Below are 25341 nucleotides of genomic sequence, written 5' to 3'. Positions count from 1 at the left end.
CCCCACAGGAAGTAAAAAAGCATTCGCTCCAGGTCTAAAATACTCCTTCGAGGGGGAATAAAAACAGAACTGATTAATAAAAGCACAGGTAAAATCACATCTTTAATGATTGAAACCTTGCCCTCAAAAGTCAGCTGTCGTAGTCCCCAAAAACCCAGTCTCTGTCTTACAGTCCCCAGGATTCCACTCCAGTTACCGCTCCCTCCTCCCCCCCGGTCAGACTTTACCCCCAGTACCCTTATGTCCGTCAGTTTAACTGTCAGAGGTAGTCTGGTCAAGTCTGGGTCTGCCCACGGTCCGAAGAATTGGGCCTCTGTCTTGTCTCTGTTCAGTCTCGCCCCAGAGGCTCGTCCGTACCAGTCAGTCCTGTCCAGAGTCCTGTCGACGGATAAAAGGTCGGTACATAAAATGTTGACGTCGTCCATGTAAAAGACGCACTTGGCGGTCATCCCCCCACTCCCCGGGATACCCACCCCACTGATCCCTTGGTCCCTTCTCAAGACCTGTGCCAGTGGTTCAATACAGGCCACGAACAGAAGAGGAGATAACGGACAGCCCTGACGGACGCTGCAGTGTACTCCCACTGCTTTTGACAGATGCCCATTTACAAGGATTTTGCTGGTGATGTCCCCGTACAGCAGTCCCACCCAAGCTAAAAACCTGTCCGGGAAACCCATTTTTTGCAGCACCTTAAAGAGGTACTGGTGCGAGACCCGATCAAAATCTAAATTTAGGACTACAAGCAGCATGTTTCTGTCTCTCGCATAACAGATGGCATCTCGGATCAGTATCAGGCTGTCCGTGATCTTCCTTCCGGGCACGGCACAGGTTTGGTCCGGGTGGATCACCTCCCCTAAAACAGAAGACATTCTGAGTGTTAAAACCTTGGTAAAAAGTTTACAATCAAAGTTTAAAAGGGTAATCGGTCTCCAGTTTTTCAGGTCAGTCCTGTCGTTTTTCTTGTATAAAAGAGTCACGATCCCCACTCTAAAACTGTCGGGTAGTCTGTCAAGGTGTTCGAAGTCAGTAAAAACAGTCAGAAGTTCGTTGGCTAAAACATCCCAAAAGGTCAGATAAAACTCCAAGGGGAGGCCGTCCTCCCCCGGTGATTTACCCCTCTTAAAACGTTTCAGTCCTTGGTCTATTTCTGTCCTCGTCAGGTCTTTTTTCAGGTCGTCTGTATTGGGTAAGGTCTTGTCGATGTATGTTAAAAGGTCCCCCATTGTTCCCTCGCACACATCTTTTACCCCAAACAGTTCCCCATAAAAGTCCTCGACCACTTCCTTTATTCCCTCTGTGTCTGTTTTTAAAACCCCGTCCTTGTTTCTCAATCCTGTCATAATCCTACCCTTACTAACTATTTTCTTAAAAAAGTACCTGGTGCACTTCTCCCCCTCTTCTAATTCCCTTTCCTTGCTTCTTAAAATAACCCCCTTGCTTCTCTGTTCTGCTAAAAGTGCCATTTCCTTTTTTACTTCTTTAATTTCTTGGTTAAAATCAAGGCCCTGTTGGCATAGGTTAAAATACCTTTCCAGTCGCTTTTGCAGTCCCACCATGCGTCTCTCTTTTTCTTTGCTTTTTTTCTTTCCTATCTCTCTAAAGAAGGTCCTCGTCCTTCCCTTCACCATTTCCCACCACTGTGCTCGCGTGTCAAAGAAGTCCTGTAGCGTCTGCCACTGGCTGAACTGCTCTCTGTACTGACTAACTACTCTATCATCTTCTAAAAGGGAGCAGTTCAATTTCCAGGGCCCTCTTCCCACAGTCACCCCCGAAGATAGTGAAAGGGTGCACGTCAGCATTACGTGATCTGAGAAGAAAGCAGGGGTTATTCTAGCATCAGTTGGGGGACAGTCCCGGGTAAACAGATAATCAATGCGAGAGGCTCTGGTGCCGTCGCCACTGGTCCAGGTGAAGCCCTCCTCTCTTGGATGCAGGGTTTTAAAACAGTCAGTCAGTTTAAAATCCCTGCACAGCCCTTGCAATAAAACACTTGACCTGTCTACCTTAAAATCCCCTCCTGCCCCTCTCCTGTCTGCTCTACTTAAAACACAGTTAAAATCCCCACCCACCACTAGAGGATCCCTCCCTAGCATGTGGGACTGCAGGTCTTCTAAAAGTGTGCACCGGTCATGTTTGTCATTAAAACCATACACATTTAGCACGTTAAAATCCCTCCCCATAAAGGTACAATTGGCTAAAAGAGCACGCCCACCTACCACCACCGTGCTCCCTTCACCACCACCTGTGGAGTCTTGATTAAAATGGCAACACCGTCGTTTTGTTAAAATTGGAACCACTCCAAATGGAGGGCCCGTGCTGCCACTTATCCTCCCATTTCCTGTAAGAGGATAAAAGGGTAGACCACACTCCTGTAGTAAAAACACATCAGAGTTAAACCTTTCTAAAAGGATAAAACCGACTGTGCTCTTGTTGCTGTTCTTACACTCCTCACATTTATAGTGGTGATTTTCAAAGCCATAAAAGGGGTGAGTAAAAACAGTGCTAAAAGAAGAAGCATTGAACAGTTAAAAGGGGTTAGTTCTCCGGGACTTTCTCTCTCTCCCTCCGGGGTAAGGGAGTTTGGAAGGGAGAGGAGGTTAAAATAGGGCTTAAAAAGGAAACTTGATTGGGGGAGTTGGAGGGGAAGGTTCTGGGTTCTTCCTCCCCCTGAGAGCTCTCCCACTCCACCTTTCCCTTTTTCTCCTCACCCTGTTCGGGGTCAGAGAGCTCTTCAGCGTTTCTTTTACGTAGGGGGAGGTGTTCCTTCAGAATCTCCCCCTCCTCTCCCGTACCTTCTGACACAGTCTCCATGGTGCTTTCCGACACCGACCCTATAATATCTGACCCACTTGGGGAGCTTTCGCTGAACATCTCTCCGGAGCCGTCTTTCTCGGCCCTTTCTCCTTCAGGGGTCACATTAGTCTGGGGCAGGGGGATTGGGGTGGGGAGGGTTTTGTCCTCTCCTCCCACTTCTTCCACCACTACACCTTCCGCGCCCTCCACTACAGCCACTACCACCACCACCGGCTCCACAACTGTCTCCTCCACCACCACTACCGCCTCCACTACTGCCTCCTCCTCCACCACCACCGGCTCCTCCACTACCACCTCGGCAACTGCCGTTCCAGCCCTCTGGCGCTCGAAAGCCCGGTCCGCGGCCGCCCACTCCCTCCTTCCAGCCTTGGCCCTGTTGGCCCAGGAGGAGGGGCAGTCGCGGATGAGGTGGGACCGCTCGCCACAGAGGTTGCACGACCTTCTGTTCGTGCACTCCTCTTAGCGGTGGCCCACCTCCCGGCACTTCATGCAGACGACCTTCTGACAGGCGTCTGCAAGGTGGCCATGTTCACCACACTTACGGCACAGCTTGGGCTGGTCCTGGTAGTGAACATGGCCCCTGTTCTCTCCGAGGACTATGGTGGATGGGATGGCTTTCAACCCACCATAGCCCCCAGGGTCCTCCCTTTGCTGGACAGTGACTCTCCAAAAAAGAACATGTGGGGAAAAACTTGTTCTGATTGGCTGGGCCTGGCTCCCCAGGGGCTGGGCCACACTAGTACATTAGTACATTAGTACAAGTACTTCCGGCGCCGACAGAGATGGCCGCCTCGCTTCGCGTTCCTAGGAAACTATGCAGTTTTTTGTTTTTTACGTGTTATTTCTTACACTAGTACCCCAGGTCATCTTAGGTTTCTTTACATACAGCCGACAAGAACTACTGAATATAAGATCAGCGTCAACTCACCATCAGTACGACCAAGAATATGTTTTTCGCGACGCGGATCCTGTGTTCTGCCTTACAACCAGTGTAACCGAGTGGATCACATGCAGCGACCAAAAAAAAAACGACTCAGAAAAGAGGGAAACGAAGCGGTCTTCTGGTCAGACTCCGGAGACGGGCACATCGTGCACCACTCCCTAGCATTCTTCTTGCCAATGTCCAGTCTCTTGACAACAAGGTTGATGAAATCCGAGCAAGGGTAGCATTCCAGAGGGACATCAGAGACTGTAACGTTCTCTGCTTCACGGAAACATGGCTAACTGGAGAGACGCAATCCGAGCGGTGCAGCCAGCGGGTTTCTCCACGCATCGCGCCGACAGAAACAAACATCTTTCTGGTAAGAAGAGGGGCGGGGCGTATGTCTTATGGCCAACGTGACATGGTGTGATGAAAGAAACATACAGGAACTCAAATCCTTCTGTTCACCTGATTTAGAATTCCTCACAATCAAATGTAGACCGCATTATCTACCAAGAGAATTCTCTTCGATTATAATCACAGCCGTATATATCCCCCCCCAAGCAGACACATCGATGGCTCTGAACGAACTTTATTTAACTCTCTGCAAACTGGAAACGATTTATCCGGAGGCTGCATTCATTGTAGCTGGGGATTTTAACAAGGCTAATCTGAAAACAAGACTCCCTAAATTTTATCAGCATATCGATTGCGCAACCAGGGGTGGAAAGACCCTGGATCATTGTTACTCTAACTTCCGCGACGCATATAAGGCCCTGCCCCGCCCCCTTTTGGAAAAGCTGACCACGACTCCATTTTGTTGATCCCTGCCTACAGACAGAAACTAAAACAAGAAGCTCCCACGCTGAGGTCTGTCCAACGCTGGTCCGACCAAGCTGACTCCACACTCCAAGACTGCTTCCATCACGTGGACTGGGAGATGTTTCGTATTGCGTCAGACAACAACATTGACGAATACGCTGATACGGTGTGCGAGTTCATTAGAACGTGCGTTGAAGATGTCGTTCCCATAGCAACGATTAAAACATTCCCTAACCAGAAACCGTGGATTGATGGCAGCATTCGTGTGAAACTGAAGGCACGAACCACTGCTTTTAATCAGGGCAAGGTGTCTGGTAACATGGCTGAATACAAACAGTGCAGCTATTCCCTCCGCAAGGCTATCAAACAAGCTAAGCGCCAGTACAGAGACAAAGTAGAATCTCAATTCAACGGCTCAGACACAAGAGGTATGTGGCAGGGTCTACAGTCAATCACGGACTACAGGAAGAAACCCAGCCCAGTCACGGACCAGGATGTCTTGCTCCCAGGCAGACTAAATAACTTTTTGCCCGCTTTGAGGACAATACAGTGCCACTGACACGGCCTGCAACGGAAACATGCGGTCTCTCCTTCACTGCAGCCGAAGTGAGTAAGACATTTAAACGTGTTAACCCTCGCAAGGCTGCAGGCCCAGACGGCATCCCCAGCCGCGCCCTCAGAGCATGCGCAGACCAGCTGGCCGGTGTGTTTACGGACATATTCAATCAATCCCTATACCAGTCTGCTGTTCCCACATGCTTCAAGAGGGCCACCATTGTTCCTGTTCCCAAGAAAGCTAAGGTAACTGAGCTAAACGACTACCGCCCCGTAGCACTCACATCCGTCATCATGAAGTGCTTTGAGAGACTAGTCAAGGACCATATCACCTCCACCCTACCTGACACCCTTGACCCACTCCAATTTGCTTACCGCCCAAATAGGTCCACAGACGATGCAATCTCAACCACACTGCACACTGCCCTAACCCATCTGGACAAGAGGAATACCTATGTGAGAATGCTGTTCATCGACTACAGCTCGGCATTCAACACCATAGTACCCTCCAAGCTCGTCATCAAGCTCGAGACCCTGGGTCTCGACCCCGCCCTGTGCAACTGGGTACTGGACTTCCTGACGGGCCGCCCCCAGGTGGTGAGGGTAGGCAACAACATCTCCTCCCCGCTGATCCTCAACACTGGGGCCCCACAAGGGTGCGTTCTGAGCCCTCTCCTGTACTCCCTGTTCACCCACGACTGCGTGGCCATGCACGCCTCCAACTCAATCATCAAGTTTGCGGACGACACAACAGTGGTAGGCTTGATTACCAACAACGACGAGACGGCCTACAGGGAGGAGGTGAGGGCCCTCGGAGTGTGGTGTCAGGAAAATAACCTCACACTCAACGTCAACAAAACTAAGGAGATGATTGTGGACTTCAGGAAACAGCAGAGGGAACACCCCCATCCACATCGATGGAACAGTAGTGGAGAGGGTAGCAAGTTTTAAGTTCCTCGGCATACACATCACAGACAAACTGAATTGGTCCACTCACACAGACAGCATCGTGAGGAAGGCGCAGCAGCGCCTCTTCAACCTCAGGAGGCTGAAGAAATTCGGCTTGTCACCAAAAGCACTCACAAACTTCTACAGATGCACAATCGAGAGCATCCTGGCGGGCTGTATCACCGCCTGGTATGGCAACTGCACCGCCCTCAACCGTAAGGCTCTCCAGAGGGTAGTGAGGTCTGCACAACGCATCACCGGGGGCAAACTGCCTGCCCTCAGGACACCTAAAGATCACCACCCACCCGATGCCTGTTCACCCCGGATCCAGGCCATAAAGATCATCAAGGACATCAACCACCCGAGCCACTGCCTGTTCACCCCGCTGCCATCCAGAAGGCGAGGTCAGTACCGAGAGACTCTCATCTCAGGCCATCAGACTGTTAAACAGCCACCACTAACATTGAGTGGCTACTGCCAACACACTGTCAATGACACTGACTCTACTCCAGCCACTTTAATCATGGGAATCGATGGGAAATGATGTAAATATATCACTAGCCACTTTAAACAATGCTACCTTATATAATGTTACTTACCCTACATTGTTCATCTCATATGCATACGTTGATACTGTACTCTATATCATCGACTGCATCCTTATGTAATACATGTATCACTAGCCACTTTAACTATGCCACTTGGTTTACATACTTATCTCATATGTATATACTGTACTCGATATCATCTACTGTATCTTGCCTATGCTGCTCTGTACCATCACTCATTCATATATCCTTATGTACATATTCTTTATCCCCTTACACTGTGTATGACAGTAGTTTTTTTGGAATTGTTAGTTAGATTACTTGCTCGTTATTACTGCATTGTCGGAACTAGAAGCACAAGCATTTCGCTACACTCGCATTAACATCTGCTAACCATGTGTATGTGACAAATAAAAAATTTGATTTGATTTGATTTATCTTTACTGTCCTAGATGGGTATTTAAGTTCTGGTCAGATAACCAAAAAAAAGAACATGTGGGGAAAAACTTGTTCTGATTGGCTGGGCCTGGCTCCCCAGTGGCTGGGGCCTGGCTCCCCAGTGGTTGGGGCCTGGCTCCCCAGTGACTGGGTCCTGGCTCCCCAGTGGCTGGGCCCCTGCTCAGTCAAATCAAATTATATTGGTCACATAAACATATTTAGCAGGTGTTATTGCAGGTGTAACGAAATGCGCCTTCTTCACCTTGCTGTCTGTTTGGGTGGACCATTTCAGATGGTCAGTGATGTGTATTCTGAGAAACTTGAAGCTTTTCACCTTCTCCACTGCGGTCCTGTCGATGTGGATGGGGGGGTGCTCCCTCTGCTGTTTTCTGAAGTCCACAATCAGCTCCTTCGTTTTGTTGACGTTGAGGGAGAGGGTATTTTCCTGCACCACTCCGCCCCTCACCTCCTTCCTGTAGGCTGTCTCGTCAATGTTGGTAATCAGGCCTACTACTGTTGTGTCGTCTGCGAACTTGACGATTGAGTTGGAGGCGTGCGTGGTCACGCAGTCATAGGGGGAACAGGGACGACAGGACGGGGCTGAGAAGGCACCTTTGTCATGTGAAATCCATCGATATGTATTATAATAATTTATTTCAATTGAACAATTTCCTTTTATGAACTATCACAGTAAAATAGTTTACATTGTTCTAGTTGCCTTTATATTTGTGTTCAGTATTAAACAATAAATATATTATCTAACGTATACCACTGGTGGTTTCAGCCAATGGTAGTAGTCGCCCAAAAACTGAGCAGCCTCTGGTAGGTACCTCCCATTATTTATTTTTAGGCAACTAGAGAATGTATTCTGTGAATCTGGGACATATGTGCTTTTTGTGAGCCAGTAAATTATATTATATGTTTATTAACTGTTACTTTACATTCAATACAATGTGATACCTGATACGGGTCAATAGTAAGGCTGCTGCCACGTGCTGCTGTATCGCGCTCTGCATACAGTGAGAAGCGGCTGTAGGTAGTGACAGTGAGGGAGGGAGCTGTGAAACCGTCAGTCAGAATGACTGCTCCGACATAGACTTCCCCTGCTCACCCAAAGATACGTTAAGACTATACTTTCAGGGATCATTTCTATAGTTCTTGACTTGAGAAATGTGTTTCTAAAGTGTTTGATCTCGCAACCCACGAGGATGAGACGCGATATTCCCTTCTGAGCGCGAAGCGGGCTTTGAGTAATGATTCAGTTCATCCGCTTTCTGCCATTGATGACCGTTCTTTGCTTCCTTGTGGAGCATTGAGGGAGGGAATATGATCAGAGTGGTTAGCTTTTAATATTGTTAATATTAACTTCTTTAGGACACGTATTGTAGTTGAGTTTTTAAATAGGTTATCACCATTATACAACACAGTTGGTTTCAATACAGTTTAATGTTCCTGTTTTCCTTGCTATGACGTTGTATAGGAGATATGTGATTTTAATCCAGTCAGAACTCTACCTTTTCAATTACATGTGATTTCTCAAAAGGTTTTTCTTGTATTTTCTCTATTGTAGGCCATTGACTTTTTCAGCCAATTTTTCAGTCCCATAAAAACTGCAATGAGTACCTTCTGGCACCTCCCTCATTTACAGTTATATTGTGGAGCATCTTGAAAATGTCTTTTGAAGCTTTCTTGGGCATAAAACACGACAATAACTGATTCCTTATGTGACCCATTGATGAAAAGTAGCCCGATAAGCATGATTTCGGCCACGTGGTACTATATAGTGTGCTCTTTGTACGGTGGGAAACCGTTAGTGAGAATAACAGCTCCAACAGAGGCTACCCTCGCTCGCCCTCAATTTAATTAAGACTATACTTTCAGGGATCATTTCTATAGTTCTTGACTTGAGAAATGTGTTTCTAAAGTGTTTGATCTCGCAACCCACGATGATGAGATGCGATATTCCCTTCTGAGCGCGAAGCGGGCTTTGAGTAATGATTCAGTTCATCCGCTTTCTGCCATTGATGACCGTTCTTTGCTTCCTTGTGGAGCATTGAGGGAGGGAATATGATCAGAGTGGTTAACTCCTAATATTGATAAATTTAATATGTTTTTATTGTAATTCAGGTTATTAATTCATTTATCACCATTACACAGATGGCTTCAATACTAAAGAACCATTATTTGGACAGCGCATAGATGATTTATGTGAGCGCTGGTGTGCCATCCTGAACAAATGCTCTATTGATTTAATGACATTAATTCTTGACCAGTTGAAACATGATTTTATTGAAATGGATAACACGATTGAAGACAAACGCATATTCTACAAATAGCTGTTAATGATGATGGCATATTCAATGAACTGATGAAAACTAACCAAGCGCTCCAGGACAAGTTGTCTACAGAAATAAAGGAACTTAAAATCAAGAAATTCAACCAAGACAAAAAAGACAAGGCCGATGGTAAAAGTCTACTTCTGGAGAAACCCTGACCAGGGAGGTCCTGTACCTCCTCTCCATGGCAGACGCGGGAGGGACGCCGCTTACTACCGCCCCGTAGCACTCACATCCGTCATCATGAAGTGCTTTGAGAGACTAGTCAAGGACCATATCACCTCCACCCTACCTGACACCCTTGACCCACTCCAATTTGCTTACGCCCAAATAGGTCCACAGACGATGCAATCTCAACCACACTGCACACTGCCCTAACCCATCTGGACAAGAGGAATCCCTATGTGAGAATGCTGTTCATCGACTACAGCTCGGCATTCAACACCATAGTACCCTCCAAGCTCGTCATCAAGCTCGAGACCCTGGGTCTCGACCCCGCCCTGTGCAACTGGGTACTGGACTTCCTGACGGGCCGCCCCCAGGTGGTGAGGGTAGGCAACAACATCTCCTCCCCGCTGATCCTCAACACTGGGGCCCCACAAGGGTGCGTTCTGAGCCCTCTCCTGTACTCCCTGTTCACCCACGACTGCGTGGCCATGCACGCCTCCAACTCAATCATCAAGTTTGCGGACGACACAACAGTGGTAGGCTTGATTACCAACAACGACGAGACGGCCTACAGGGAGGAGGTGAGGGCCCTCGGAGTGTGGTGTCAGGAAAATAACCTCACACTCAACGTCAACAAAAGTAAGGAGATGATTGTGGACTTCAGGAAACAGCAGAGGGAACACCCCCCATCCACATCGATGGAACAGTAGTGGAGAGGGTAGCAAGTTTTAAGTTCCTCGGCATACACATCACAGACAAACTGAATTGGTCCACTCACACAGACAGCATCGTGAGGAAGGCGCAGCAGCGCCTCTTCAACCTCAGGAGGCTGAAGAAATTCGGCTTGTCACCAAAAGCACTCACAAACTTCTACAGATGCACAATCGAGAGCATCCTGGCGGGCTGTATCACCGCCTGGTATGGCAACTGCACCGCCCTCAACCGTAAGGCTCTCCAGAGGGTAGTGAGGTCTGCACAACGCATCACCGGGGCAAACTACCTGCCCTCCAGGACACCTACACCACCCGATGCTACAGGAAGGCCATAAAGATCATCAAGGACATCAACCACCGAGCCACTGCCTGTTCACCCCGCTGCCATCCAGAAGGCGAGGTCAGTACAGGTGCATCAAAGCTGGGACCGAGAGACTGAAAAACAGCTTCTATCTCAAGGCCATCAGACTGTTAAACAGCCACCACTAACATTGAGTGGCTACTGCCAACACACTGTCAATGACACTGACTCTACTCCAGCCACTTTAATCATGGGAATTGATGGGAAATGATGTAAATATATCACTAGCCACTTTAAACAATGCTACCTTATATAATGTTACTTACCCTACATTGTTCATCTCATATGCATACGTTGATACTGTACTCTATATCATCGACTGCATCCTTATGTAATACATGTATCACTAGCCACTTTAACTATGCCACTTGGTTTACATACTTATCTCATATGTATATACTGTACTCGATATCATCTACTGTATCTTGCCTATGCTGCTCTGTACCATCACTCATTCATATATCCTTATGTACATATTCTTTATCCCCTTACACTGTGTATGACAGTAGTTTTTTTTGGAATTGTTAGTTAGATTACTTGCTCGTTATTACTGCATTGTCGGAACTAGAAGCACAAGCATTTCGCTACACTCGCATTAACATCTGCTAACCATGTGTATGTGACAAATAAAATTTGATTTGATTTGATTTGATTTACTTCGATCCACCCTTGTCTGATCAACGCTCTACAACCAGCGCCTCATCGGCTTCCAGTGGTAGTTTTTTATTCAACGAGAGACTGAACGGACGGACGGAAGGGCGGAGGAGGCCGCAGGCACGCGCATCGACGAGATGCCGCACCCGACGGCGAAAGAAGAAACGACTATCAGAGGCAGAGGAGACCGTTCACACGGTCCCAGAACCCACGGGACTGTGTCTTTAATTAATCAAGCAAGATATTGAGCCCTGCCCATTTCTCTTTGCTGAATAAAGGGTTATATTTTGTGCCTTTACAACCCAGTGCAACGATTTTGATGTTAAGGTAGACATGTTTAAGTTTTTTAGAAACATCCGTTTAAGGGAATACTTTAGCTCCCCTAATCCTGACATTTCTATTGAACCAGTAGGTTGCTCCCCTGCACATACTCCGACTCCTTTTAGAAGCAAGAGTTATTTTATACCTCCAGCCAATCGCAATCACTCTATCGAGACATATTGCAGACTTGTTGAAAAAGATGTTCCGTAAGAACAAACAGGAGTCCAAATCTTTCCATATACAATCTGATACGTCAGTCCTTATTCGCCCTGCTGATAAGGGTGGGTCGGTTGTACTCTTAGATAGGACAGTTTATGTAAATGAGTGTCATAGACAGCTGCTTGACAACACCTTTTACAAGAAACTCAGAAGTGACCCTACTTCCCAATTTCAGAATACTATCTTTACTGTCCTAGATGGGTATTTAAGTTCTGGTCAGATAACCAAAAAAAGAACATGTGGGGAAAAACTTGTTCTGATTGGCTGGGCCTGGCTCCCCAGTGGCTGGGGCCCCTGCTCAGTCAAATCAAATTATATTGGTCACATAAACATATTTAGCAGGTGTTATTGCAGGTGTAACGAAATGCGCCTTCTTCACCTTGCTGTCTGTTTGGGTGGACCATTTCAGATGGTCAGTGATGTGTATTCTGAGAAACTTGAAGCTTTTCACCTTCTCCACTGCGGTCCTGTCGATGTGGATGGGGGGGTGCTCCCTCTGCTGTTTTCTGAAGTCCACAATCAGCTCCTTCGTTTTGTTGACGTTGAGGGAGAGGGTATTTTCCTGCACCACTCTGCCCCTCACCTCCTTCCTGTAGGCTGTCTCGTCAATGTTGGTAATCAGGCCTACTACTGTTGTGTCGTCTGCGAACTTGACGATTGAGTTGGAGGCGTGCGTGGTCACGCAGTCATAGGGGGAACAGGGACGACAGGACGGGGCTGAGAAGGCACCTTTGTCATGTGAAATCCATCGATATGTATTATAATAATTTATTTCAATTGAACAATTTCCTTTTATGAACTATCACAATAAAATAGTTTACATTGTTCTAGTTGCCTTTATATTTGTGTTCAGTATTAAACAATAAATATATTATCTAACGTATACCACTGGTGGTTTCAGCCAATGGTAGTAGTCGCCCAAAAACTGAGCAGCCTCTGGTAGGTACCTCCCATTATTTATTTTTAGGCAACTAGAGAATGTATTCTGTGAATCTGGGACATATGTGCTTTTTGTGAGCCAGTAAATTATATTATATGTTTATTAACTGTTACTTTACATTCAATACAATGTGATACCTGATACGGGTCAATAGTAAGGCTGCTGCCACGTGCTGCTGTATCGCGCTCTGCATACAGTGAGAAGCGGCTGTAGGTAGTGACAGTGAGGGAGGGAGCTGTGAAACCGTCAGTCAGAATGACTGCTCCGACATAGACTTCCCCTGCTCGCCCAAAGATACGTTAAGACTATACTTTCAGGGATCATTTCTATAGTTCTTGACTTGAGAAATGTTTTTCTAAAGTGTTTGATCTCGCAACCCACGAGGATGAGACGCGATATTCCCTTCTGAGCGCGAAGCGGGCTTTGAGTAATGATTCAGTTCATCCGCTTTCTGCCATTGATGACCGTTCTTTGCTTCCTTGTGGAGCATTGAGGGAGGGAATATGATCAGAGTGGTTAGCTTTTAATATTGTTAAAATTAACTTCTTTGGGAAATGTATAGCAGTTCAGGTTAGTAAATAGTTTATCACCATTACACAACAACACAGTTGGTTTCAATACTGTTTAATGTTCCTGTTCGCCTTGCTATGACGTTGTATAGGAGATATGTGATTTTAATCCAGTCAGAACTCTACCTTTTCAATTACATGTGATTTCTCAAAAGGTTTTTATTGTATTTTCTCTATTGTAGGCCATTGACTTTTTCAGCCAATTTTTCAGTCCCATAAAAACTGCAATGAGTACCTTCTGGCACCTCCCTCATTTACAGTTATATTGTGGAGCATCTTGAACATTTATTTTATGAAGCTTTCTTGGGCATAAAACACGACAATAACTGATTCCTTATGTGACCTATTGATGAAAAGTAGCCCGATAAGCATGATTTCGGCCACGTGGTACTATATAGTGTGCTCTTTGTACGGTGGGAAACCGTTAGTGAGAATAACAGCTCCAACAGAGGCTACCCTCGCTCGCCCTCAATTTAATTAAGACTATACTTTCAGGGATCATTTCTATAGTTCTTGACTTGAGAAATGTGTTTCTAAAGTGTTTGATCTCGCAACCCACGAGGATGAGACGTGATATTCCCTTCTGAGCGCGAAGCGGGCTTTGAGTAATGATTCAGTTCATCCGCTCTCTGCCATTGATGACCGTTCTTTGCTTCCTTGTGGAGCATTGAGGGAGGGAATATGATCAGAGTGGTTAGCTTTTAATATTGTTAATATTAACTTCTTTGATACATGTATTGTAGTTCAGGTTATTAAATGGTTTCTCACCGTAACACAGAGTGGTTAGATTTAGTTTGTGTAAATCAAACAAGAATATTGATCATAACTGGTATGTATAGACTATATGTAATGTCAATAGTAGGTGGTATAGTAACGTTTATGTGCCGGCTGTTATCATGGTATTTACTTTATCATTAGGCTTAAATAAGAGTGAAAACATGCAATGTATTCTTTCACCAGGTCATGATAAAGTAACGTTAATTTAATTAGAGGTGCAGTTCTTAAATCTCCTAGAGTATTTTTTCCCCTATTGCCCAATCGAAATCATAGGAATGCTGTGGTACAAACTGTAAAACAAATGGTGACGTCATTGAAGGATGCGCATTGACCTCTCAACTCCTGATGCGGAGAATGTAAAAAACAAAACATTACAATTATGTTACATTTGTCACAACAGTATTGAGAACAATTTAATTCCTTTTAAACATATGTCTCAGTATAGTTAGTTATTTTCCCCAAAAATACTTGTACATTTACCTTCCTGGTTTCTTTGTGTACAGTGAGGTAATACGCAAACTACTTAATCATGCTCGTACACAACGAGGGTTGTTGTCTTCCTATTATCCGTTTATGTTCTCGGTAGCTACTAAGCTTACCAAGAATGACAGTGCCAATTTTGGATAAATGCTTCAAGCGGAGAAATTGAATAGTTATTTTTTACGACCATCTAAGATATGCCATACCGAAAGTTATCGCTGTGCAAGTAGCTAGAAGGTACAGGCTAGCGAATATTGGCTACATCTCGACGGGGGTTTTCTCCTTCCCTTGTCTGTCTCGTCTGTTCTTGTTGAGGCTGGATTGTGATTTATTAATTCATTAGCTAGCTAGTCATTAAGTTCAAGCTCGTGCCCAGCCAGAATAGGATGAACTGGCTTTTCCCCTCATCCAAGGGTTCCGGACCTCTCCCACCTCTTAATAGCTTGCAGCAACAAAGACAACGGCAGATCGAGTCTCTCAAAGCTGCCCACTCCAGGTAAATCAACATCACGTACTAGCAATGCTAACTAGCTAGTTATGGCTAATCCGTGGCTTGTCAGCCTTGATAGCTAGCTAAAGTATTTGCTACTATTTAAAGCGTTGTCACAAGGTGTAATTAGTGTGTATCGTGCGATGTCTAGCTAGCTAACGTTAGTGCCCCCATCCCAACACCGACAGTTGATGGGACTAGGTCAGATTAAAGTAGTATGTATTGTTTACAAGTAACATTAGAGAGAGGTGCCCCTCAGCGCTCTTCTAGATATTCAGCCTAACTTTATAGGTTACATAATTGTAACGTTATGTAACTAATATGAACAATATATCTAATGTATACGTGTGTGTCACTATCTTTTTCAATATTCTAGCTAGCTAAATACGTTTTGGGTTGACGTGTTGGCACCTTTCAAAGTTTTGTCTGTAAAGTGGATAAACTGGTTTGTATCTAACGTTACATGTTTCGGTTTTCTTCTCCTACAGCTTAGCCGAGATCCAGAAAGATGTGGAGTACAGAATCCCCTTCACAGTCAACAACTCAACCATCAGCGTCAACATGTGAGCGAGCTGCACGTTTACAGAGTTCGCATTAACAGATGAGCATGTTGTCTCATCAGTGTCAACATGTGTGTAAACCCCAATAGCTCATCCTGCCATTGGTTTACAGTACAGCTGGGTTAATCGTCCATTTACTTGGCTATGTCTGACTTGTTGATTTATTTCTTGCAGGATCAATAGGACTCAAACCCTCAGAACTCATAGGCTACTATCACTTTCAATGACCTCTCTCTCTACCTTTCTCCCCCCTATCTCCCTCTTCTCTTTCTCGTCCTCTCCAGCTTGCTTCCGCCTCAGTTTCCCCAGGAGAAACCAGTAGTCAGTGTGTACCCTCCAGTAGGACATCACCTGGTAGACAGCAACAATGGCACCATGGTTACCAGCCCCCTCATTACCAATGTAAGTCCTTCCCGACTAGATATGTTATTTAGGTCTATGTCAACCATACAAGAGACAAGGGAAGCTAAATCTGTGGTGATCTGAATGGTAGCCATTTGATGTTTTTCTCTAGGTATTTATACTTGTTTCGTTACTAGTTCATTGTCTGTATAAGGGCAGGTGTTGACATGGATGTAAACGTCTGGTATTCATATGCTTGTCATGAAGCTAACAGGCCTATGTTAATTTGTTCTCAGTTTGGAATGCACTCCGATCTGGGCAAAGTCATCCAGAGTCTCCTGGATGAGTTCTGGAAGAGTCCACCGGTCCTGACGTCTGGCCCCACCGGCTTCCCTTAGTCAGTACCACACACACACACACATAACATGTCATCATGTAATCCTTCGTTGGCCGTTGAAAGCAAATTCTTTGGGTTGCGTGTAATACGCAATGAAGGGGCGATCAAAAGGTGTAAAAAGTCACATGAGACAGCCATAATAACTGCCATAGCTTTACAGTAAAGGATACAAGGAGGCAGAAAGACTAGCTCAGTGACTAGTGTCATTTAACTGAGTACCGTTTCTTCACAAAGGGAGTCCATTCTCATCAGCTTTCTGTTTCTGTTTCTCCCATCTTTCCTCCCTGCCATCTCTCTCTCTGTGGTGCAGTAACATGTACAAGCCGTCGGGGATGCCTCCCTACCCCACACAGAGTTTCCACTACGGGCTGCGCCCCGTGGGCCCCACCCCGCCCCCCATGCCCCACGCGGGTGTAGAGGGAGCTCACGGTCACTGCCCTCCCTGGGCAGCAGCCCCTGTCTACGGCCTCATCACCGACCTGCCTCTCCCCGTACCCACCGCAGACTCCCAGGTAAACGCACTACCACAGGTTCATTGAAGTGTAGTTTACCCAGTAGATATTTGGCTAATACCGGCATAATACCTAAATGTATAAGTTAAGGAGACTACTTGGCATGCAGTTTAGACGCCCCAAGAGGTTTAATGTAGCAATGTTTCATCAGGACAGACAAATACCAACAGACTAGAGGTCGACCGATTAATTAGGGCCGATTTCAAGTTTTCATAACAATCGGAAATCAATATTTTTGGGCGCCGATTTAATAAAATAATAATAATAATGTTGTTGTTTTTTTAAAACAATTTTTTTATACCTTTATTTAACTAGGCAAGTCAGTTAAGAACACATTCTTATTTTCAATGACGGCCTAGGAACGGTGGGTTAACTGCCTTGTTCAGGGGCAGAACGACAGATTTTCACCTTGTCAGCTCGGGGGATTCAATCTTGCAACCTTACAGTTAACTAGTCAAACGCAATAACGACCTGCCTCTCTCGTTGCACTCCACAAGGAGACTGCCTGTTACACAAATGTAGTAAGCCAAGGTAAGTTGCTAGCTAGCATTAAACTTATCTTATAAAAAACAATCAATCATAACCACTAGTTAACTACACATGGTTGATGATATTACTAGATATTATCTAGCGTGTCCTGCGTTGCATATAATCTGACTGAGCATACAAGTATCTAAGTATCTGACTGAGCGGTGGTAGGCAGAAGCAGCATTTTCGCGCGTTTTGCCAGCAGCTCTTCGTTGTGCATCAAGCATTGCGCTGTTTATTACTTCAAGCCTATCAACTCCTGAGATGAGGCTGGTGTAACCGAAGTGAAATGGCTAGCTAGTTAGCGCGCGCTAATAGCGTTTCAAACGTCACTCGCTCTAAGCCTTCTAGTATTTGTTCCCCTTGCTCTGCATGGGTAACGCTGCTTCGATGGTGGCTGTTGTCGTTGTGTTGCTGGTTCGAGCCCAGGGAGGAGCAAGGAGAGGGACGGAAGCTATACTGTTACACTGGCAATACTAAAGTGCATATAAGAACATCCAATAGTCAAAGGTTAATGAAATACAAATGGTATAGAGGGAAATTGTCCTATAATTCCTATAATAACCACAACCTGAAACTTCTTACCTGGAAATATTGAAGACTCATGTTAAAAGGAACCACCAGCTTTCACATGTTCTCATGTTCTGAGCAAGGAACTGAAACGTTAGCTTTCTTACATAGCACATATTGCACTTTTACTTTCTTCTCCAACACTTTGTTTTTGCATTATTTAAACCAAATTGAACATGTTTTATTATTTACTTGAGGCTAAATTGATTTTATTGATGTATTATATTAAGTTAAAATAAGTGTTCATTCAGTATTGTTGTAATTGTCATTATTACAAATAAATAAATACAAATCGGCCAATTAATCGGTATCGCCTTTTTTGGTCCTCCAATAATCGGTATCGGCGTTGAAAAATCATAATTGGTCGACCCCTACCACAGACTGACCTGTTCTTCTAGTTAGAATAATTTGGGGCATCTATTATATTATACTTTATTTTCAAAACACCTCACCACCATTCCTAAGCACACAATACCTTAACAACTGTTGCCAGGCACTGAGGCCTGTCAGTCACCTGCGAACTAGAGCTTCTCTACTGGAGTACTGCTGTGATGGTCAAGTGCTTAGCTACTTGTTTTATGTGTTGGTTAGCTACATAAGACGTGATATCACTCTGTCTGCAACAGGCTGGGTTGAACGGCCACATGTACAAGATGCCTGAGATTCCTGAAACATTTCCTGAGCTGTCTGAAATGAGGTATGTGCATTCTGCCACTGGAGTTTAATACGTCGCCCACTTTTTGGGCCGTTGAGTCCAAAGGGTAACGTATGTGAGGACACGACTCAAAGAAACGTTTAGATATAATGATATGTATATAGGTTTCAGTGGAGGCTGGTGGGAGGAGCTATATGAGGACAGGCTCATTGTAATGGCTGGAATGGTATCAAACATATGGAAACCACATGTTTGACTTTGTTCCATGAATTCCATTTCATCCATTTCAATGAGCCAGTCCTCCTATACCTCATCCCACCAATTTTCACTGATAGGCATGTAAATAATTGACAGCCAATGATCAATCAGGGATATTCCATCTTGTTTGGACAATAAAGTTATATTGTCTTCCAATTCTGAACCTTCACGTTTGGGTTTCAATCACTTAATCCCACATCAACCTACATATTAGCGCTTTCCCCTCTCTCTCCCATGTTTGTTATTTATTTTTACAGGGACAACGTTTCAGTAAAAGTGCCAGTTTAGCCAGCTGGCTAATTTTCAACCGCAGTCCCTGGGCAGGATGTTAAAAGCAATGACAATATCAATACAGACAAACGATGAGCATTAAGCACATTCAGAGCAACATATGACAAGCAACACGTAGCATGCAGAAAGAGAAACATATTACAAGCAACAGGCAGAAAGAGCAACATATAACAAGCAACATGTAGCACGCAGACAGAGAACATATAGAACAAGCAACATGTAGCACGCAGACAGAGAAACATAGAACAAGCAACACGTAGCACGCAGACAGAAACATAGAACAAGCAACACGTAGCACGCAGACAGAGAAACATAGAACAAGCAACACGTAGCACGCAGACAGAGAAACATAGAACAAGCAACACGTAGCATGCAGACAGAGAAACATAGAACAAGCAACATGTAGCACGCAGACAGAAACATATAACAAGCAACACGTAGCACGCAGACAGAAACATAGAACAAGCAACACGTAGCATGCAGACAGAAACATAGAACAAGCAACACGTAGCACGCAGACAGAGAAACATAGAACAAGCAACACGTAGCACGCAGACAAACACAGGAGCAACGTGTAGCACGCAGACAAAGCAACATAGGACAAGCAACACACAGCACGCAGACAGAGAAACAGAACAAGCAACACAGCACGCAGACAAACAGAACAAGTAGCATGCAGACAGAGAAAAATAGAACAATCACCACGTAGCACGCAGACAGAGAAACATATTAACAAGCAACACATAGCACGCAGACAGAGAAACATATAACAAACAACACGTAGCACGCAGACAGAGAAACACAGGAGCAACCTGTAGCACGCAGACAAAGCAACATAGGACAAGCAACACGTAGCACGCAGACAGAGAAACACAGGAGCAACCTGTAGCACGCAGACAAAGCAACATAGGACAAGCAACACGTAGCACGCAGACAAAGCAACATAGGACAAGCAACGTAGCACGCAGACAGAGAAACATAGAACACGCAGCACGCAAACAGAGCAACACATCACAGAAAGCAACTAAACAAAATATGTAAAAGCAACAGTGTTTCCACACCTCACAAGCTACAGACAACATGGAAAAAGGCAATACAAAGAAGGGGATTATGTTCAAGTCTGATTGGCCTTTAGCCATGTCTTCATGTTTTTTGTGAAGGTGGTGCAGTTGTTTGTGTCTGATGGCAGTGTACTCCAGACATAGGAAGCTCTCACAGAGAAAGTGGATTTACTAAAGGTGCTTTTCCTTAGGGGAACTATACAGTCACCTCTCATGGCAGACCTTGTGGATCTGCTGTCATGGGTTTGGGTTTTCTGTTTAACAAAAGTACTGAGTGGAGGAGGAGCCAGGCCATTTAGTATCTTGAATACAAGACAGTTTATTGCACAAGATTTTCCCAACTCAGGAGCTCATGTTTTTTTTTTTTTTTGTTTTTTTCTTCTTGAATTTTAGCCCCTTTTTCTCCCGAATTTCGTGGTATCCAATTGGTTAGTAGCTACTATCTTGTCTCATCGCTACAACTCCCATACGGGCTCGGGAGAGACGAAGGTTGAAAGTCATGCGTCCTCCGAAACACAACCCAACCAAGCCACACTGCTTCTTAACACAGCGCGCAACCAACCCGGAAGCCAGCCGCACCAATGTGTCGGTGGAAACACCGTGCACCTGGCAACCTTGGTTAGCGTGCACTGCCCCCGGCCCGCCACAGGAGTCGCTGGTGCGCGATGAGTCAAGGATATCCCTACCGGCCAAGCCCTCCCTAACCCGGACGACGCTGGGCCAATTGTGCATCGCCCCACGGACCTCCCGGTCATGGCCGGTTGCGACAGAGCCTGGGCGCGAACCCAGAGTCTCTGGTGGCACAGCTGGCGCTGCAGTACAGCGCCCTTAACCACTGCGCCACCCAGGAGGCAGAGCTCATGCTTTTTGAGGATGTAACAGTGATGATGGCTATTCGGCTTCCTATCAAGCACTTTGAGAGCCTGTTTGTAGACAGACTGAATAGGTTTTAATGTTGTACATCAAGCTTGGGCCCAACTAGTCAAGCAGTATGTTAAGAGGGGGAATATCGTAGATTTGAAGTACAGTTTTGCTACCTCCGTAGTCAAACAATTTCGCATGAATCGCGAATTCGCTAAGTTGAATTTGGTTATTTGAGTTACCTTGTTCACCTACTTTTTATAAGAGAGGTTGGAATCAAGTATGATGCCAAGGTACTTAAAATCAGATACCACCTGGAGCTTCTCCCCTGACACATAGACATCTGGCTCAGTAGCATCTGTTGCCCTCTTTGTGAAGAACATGCAGACATTTTTTTCCCACATTGAGATGCAAACACGAGTCACTGAGCCACTTTGTAACCTGGACCATTACAGTAGTGAGTTCTTGTGCAGCTTGTTGTTTGCTCTTTGCATGCACATATAGCACTGTATCATCTGCATACATTTGAACTTCAGACCCAGTACAGGCAGAGCATTAATTTACAGGCTGAACAGAAGGGGCCCTAGTTTTGACCCTTGGGGCACGCCCACATCATAGCTGAGAGTGGGCGACAGCTCATTGCTCACTCTGACACACTGGGTTCTGCCTTCAAGGTATGATTTCATCTATCTGTCCCACCATATCCCTCTCTGACTGACTGCCTGTGTGTGTTGTCCCCAGTGTGTCCCAGCTGAAGGACATGAGTGAGCAGGAGGACCTGCTGCTGGAGTTGTTTGTGTGTCTGCCCCAGCTCAAACAGGTCACCACTGACAAGGAGGAGCTGGTCAACAGCATTGTGGACATGGCCAGTGAGTCTCCCTACACACTAGTGGTGGTTGCTAAACTTGACTGGGCAGTGGGTGACACTGTATAGCCAAATCCCACCATGTACACACAAACAAATGCTAGAGCAAGGACCATGGTTATTATGAGCTTCCAGTCATGCTAATGCTAGTTAGCAATGGCACCAGAAATGACCTACAACTCCCTTCATACTGCACACAGAGACACAACATTTTTATCCATGAGTTCATCTGACTCAGTAAGGAGATGAAGCGCTACTATCCCAGGAGCCCAAATTCACAAACTGTCCCCAGAGAGCCCAAAATCACAAACTGTCCCCAGAGAGCCCAAAATCACAAACTGTCCCCAGAGAGCCCAAAATCACAAACTGTCCCCAGAGAGCCCAAAATCACACACTGTCCCCAGAGAGCCCAAAAGCTCAAACTGTCCCCAGAGAGACACTTTTGGTGTCAAGCTCATAATCGCTATGGTTACACAGATCCTCAGTCAGTTCATATGGGCAGGTAGTGAAATGAGTGTGTGCTAGAAAGTGGGGAAGTGTTGAAGCTGAGTTCACTGCTGCCCTGGGACACACACTGACATGTCTGGGTCATCTCTCTCCCAGAGAAGAACCTGCAGCTGGAACCTCAGCTGGAGGGGACGAGACAAGAAATGCTGTTCAAGGTGAGAATTTGTAAAAAATAATATATATATTTAACCAGGCAAGTCAGTTAAGAACAAATTCCAATTTACAATGACAGCCTACCGGGGAACAGTGGGTTTAACTGCCTTGTTCAGGGGTTTACCTTGTCAGCTCAGGGATTCGATCTAGCAACCTTTTGGTTACTGGCCCAACGCTCCAACCACTAGGCTACCTGCCGTTGAATTATACACATTCACTGGCTAATGAATGCAGAAGGTCTGTCTGTCAATATACGTTAGCAATCACACTCTACCTGTATGAATGTCTCATGACAACTGTCAGTTTGTTACTAATGTTATAGCTGATACCACCTTGCACCATTGAGCCAAGTTGAAATGTTGGTCGGGATCAGTCCTACTGCTATAGCCAGTATATTGTGTTGTGAGCGCTAGTTGTTTCTTACTTGTTGTGTTGACAGTACGAGCAGCTAACCCAGAACAAATCGGCCTTTGAGACCAAGATGCAGAGACAGCATGACATCAGTGAGGTGAGGTGTTCCCTGCACCAAACACACACGTGATGATCACGTTTTCTAACCTCAAAAGTACATCAATGTTGTCCATGACCCAGGCAATGAGTTGTTTTATTCGCTGCTCATCTTGTCCATGTTTTTGGGGTTGAAACATGTACCGATTATTCACAACACAACTGATGTTGTAGGGTGTGGATTTGGCTTGACATCTGAGTCCATTTTGAGTTTTGAAAACAAAAAAAAACGTTTTTATTTTTTAAAGTGTCATTCTATGAACTTGTGTTGTTCTCCAGAGCTGCAGTCTGAGTGCCCTGCAGGCTCGTCTGAAGGTGGCAGCCCACCAGGCGGAGGAGGAATCAGAGGAGACGGCCGAGAGCTTCCTGGAGGGCAAGACGGACATCGACGACTTCCTGGCCAACTTCATGGAGAAGAGGACGGTAAAACTGAACTAACTGTCAAAAAGTCAAGTCAACAAGCTGACATGAAGTAATGAAAAACTGATACCAGCACACTGCAGAATTCTACCTCAGATGTATTTTCAACATTTCAACACGTCTTTGTTGTCCAAACAGTATCAGCATTCTATAGTGTGGGGATGGATATGTCTGTCTTTCACCAGTCACTGGACTAGCAGAGTTAGAAGGATCATAACATAGTCCACGAAAAGAGAGCCGGGAAGCATTGAGCTGTTGTGTAGACTGTATTTACACTCTGTATAAACATCTCTGTGGTAATATGAACAGGGTGAACTGCAACAAGTCAACAACCAGGAAATGGGGTTCTATGTAAATACTGTCTATTACACAGTAGTCAATGTTTGATTTCATATTTGTGTGTGTGTGTGTGTGTGTGTGTGTTCTCGCTGTACAGCTCTGCCACAGCAGAAGGGCCAAAGAGGAGAAGCTGCAACAGTCCATCAACACACACGGACAGTTCCCCAGCAGCCACTGAGCCCCTTCCCCTCACACATGTTTATAAAAGGTAAACACACTAACGCCACTCTGTTGGATGAAGTACACACTGTACGAAGGGTTTATGTCATCTGACCTTAAAGGGGCAATCTGAGATTCAAACAACTACAAAGCTTCTTTTTGTTGGTAAACAACCGGAGAAGTGTAACCTCTCAAATTCATAGATGTAAGGAATGACTATAACTTGAGAGCAATGATTGGTTTAACAATGTTCCATTTTTGTCTTACTTTATCATAGGCTGCATTTCTTTTCTTCTCTTCTCAAGTATGGAGATGTATCTACCAGCAACACACCCCTAAAGAGAGGAGAAGCACATCTTGGTGTTGATAGAGGCTAAGAAGCAACCATTGTGGTATGAATTGTAATCCTGAACTAGGCTTTTGAACTCATTTCAGTATACAGTTTCCAGTGATGATGATGGTATGACTTGTCTCATACATACATACCTACTTGAATTTGGATGATGCGTTTGCTAACGCTGCTGAACACCCAACTACAACTGATACTGTATTTAAATAATGTTAATAATAGGCTTTATTATAATCAGACACCTTGTACTATGTTATTTAATTTCTTTAGGTTAATAAACCATTCAGAACATTTGTTTACTAAGAATTCCTGATTATTCTTTTTTTCTAACATTAACATCTGACCAGTGTGTGTGTGTGTGTGTGTGTGTGTACTGCATTTTAGTGTGACTGAAATACACAGTCATGTTCATTAACCTCATGTACACTCTATCCCGTTCTGTAAAATGTGTTTTAAACCAGCACATCACATGTCATTTCCCTTTGACAGTGAATAGTTTATTTCAGGTCATTGACAACAACGTATACAGTAAACACTAAATACGACAGTGGAAAGGAGATCCATTGGATTCAGCCATGTTGTTTTCCCAGGTTGACCATACAAGTGGTTTCTCAACAGTTTAATACTTAACCTGGTCCCAGATCTGTTTGTGCTCTTACCAACTCCATTGCTCATTGTCAAGCCATGACCATTCCATAGACTGGTTGGTTGTTTAGCAACAAAACCGACACGTGCACAACTATGGGGCAAAACGGACACGGTTGGCTTAGATTGTTGACAACATGTAAACTATATTTAGTCTCCAATGTTTATTGAAAACATAAATAAAGTTCCACAATGAGTATTTGTCTCTCAAATACATTGTTACAGTTGTTGGTTAGCTAGCTAGCAAATGTTAGCCATATTAGCATAGATCAAAACAAGACATGGTA

The 25341-nt window shown here is 45.0% G+C and overlaps 1 protein-coding gene and 4 non-coding genes across 6 annotated transcripts; all 5 read left to right on the top strand.

The window, feature by feature from the left end:
- The first annotated feature begins 8171 nt into the window (after nucleotides 1–8171).
- On the top strand, nucleotides 8172–8387 carry LOC112262471. The gene has a single exon (XR_002955356.2). It is a non-coding gene; the product is annotated as a small nucleolar RNA U3 (small nucleolar RNA).
- A 525-nt stretch (nucleotides 8388–8912) lies between these two features.
- On the top strand, nucleotides 8913–9128 carry LOC121845520. Its single transcript, XR_006082619.1, has one exon. It is a non-coding gene; the product is annotated as a small nucleolar RNA U3 (small nucleolar RNA).
- Nucleotides 9129–13060: 3932 nt separating this feature from the next.
- On the top strand, nucleotides 13061–13276 carry LOC112262475. The gene has a single exon (XR_002955359.2). It is a non-coding gene; the product is annotated as a small nucleolar RNA U3 (small nucleolar RNA).
- A 531-nt stretch (nucleotides 13277–13807) lies between these two features.
- Nucleotides 13808–14023, top strand: LOC112262460. Its single transcript, XR_002955347.2, has one exon. It is a non-coding gene; the product is annotated as a small nucleolar RNA U3 (small nucleolar RNA).
- A 570-nt stretch (nucleotides 14024–14593) lies between these two features.
- On the top strand, nucleotides 14594–24715 carry vps37a (VPS37A subunit of ESCRT-I). Of its 2 annotated transcripts, none has more exons than XM_042317066.1 (12): nucleotides 14594–15081; nucleotides 15564–15638; nucleotides 15920–16037; nucleotides 16274–16374; nucleotides 16685–16886; nucleotides 18611–18681; nucleotides 21852–21979; nucleotides 22579–22637; nucleotides 23075–23143; nucleotides 23422–23565; nucleotides 23999–24109; nucleotides 24366–24715. In XM_042317066.1, the coding sequence occupies exons 1-11, from the start codon at nucleotides 14972–14974 to the stop codon at nucleotides 24077–24079; spliced, it is 1158 nt and encodes a 385-aa protein (XP_042173000.1). In that variant the 5' UTR covers nucleotides 14594–14971; the 3' UTR covers nucleotides 24080–24109; nucleotides 24366–24715. The 2 variants fall into 2 exon arrangements, with proteins under 2 accessions (XP_042173000.1, XP_042172999.1); XM_042317065.1 differs by having other exon boundaries at nucleotides 14595–15081; nucleotides 24338–24715.
- Nucleotides 24716–25341: the final 626 nt, after the last annotated feature.

Source organism: Oncorhynchus tshawytscha, unplaced genomic scaffold (assembly GCF_018296145.1).
Source record: "Oncorhynchus tshawytscha isolate Ot180627B unplaced genomic scaffold, Otsh_v2.0 Un_contig_210_pilon_pilon, whole genome shotgun sequence".
NCBI lineage: Eukaryota > Metazoa > Chordata > Actinopteri > Salmoniformes > Salmonidae > Oncorhynchus > Oncorhynchus tshawytscha.
The sequence above is the reverse complement of the archived record's forward strand: the minus strand, read 5'-3'. Positions and strand labels throughout refer to the sequence as shown.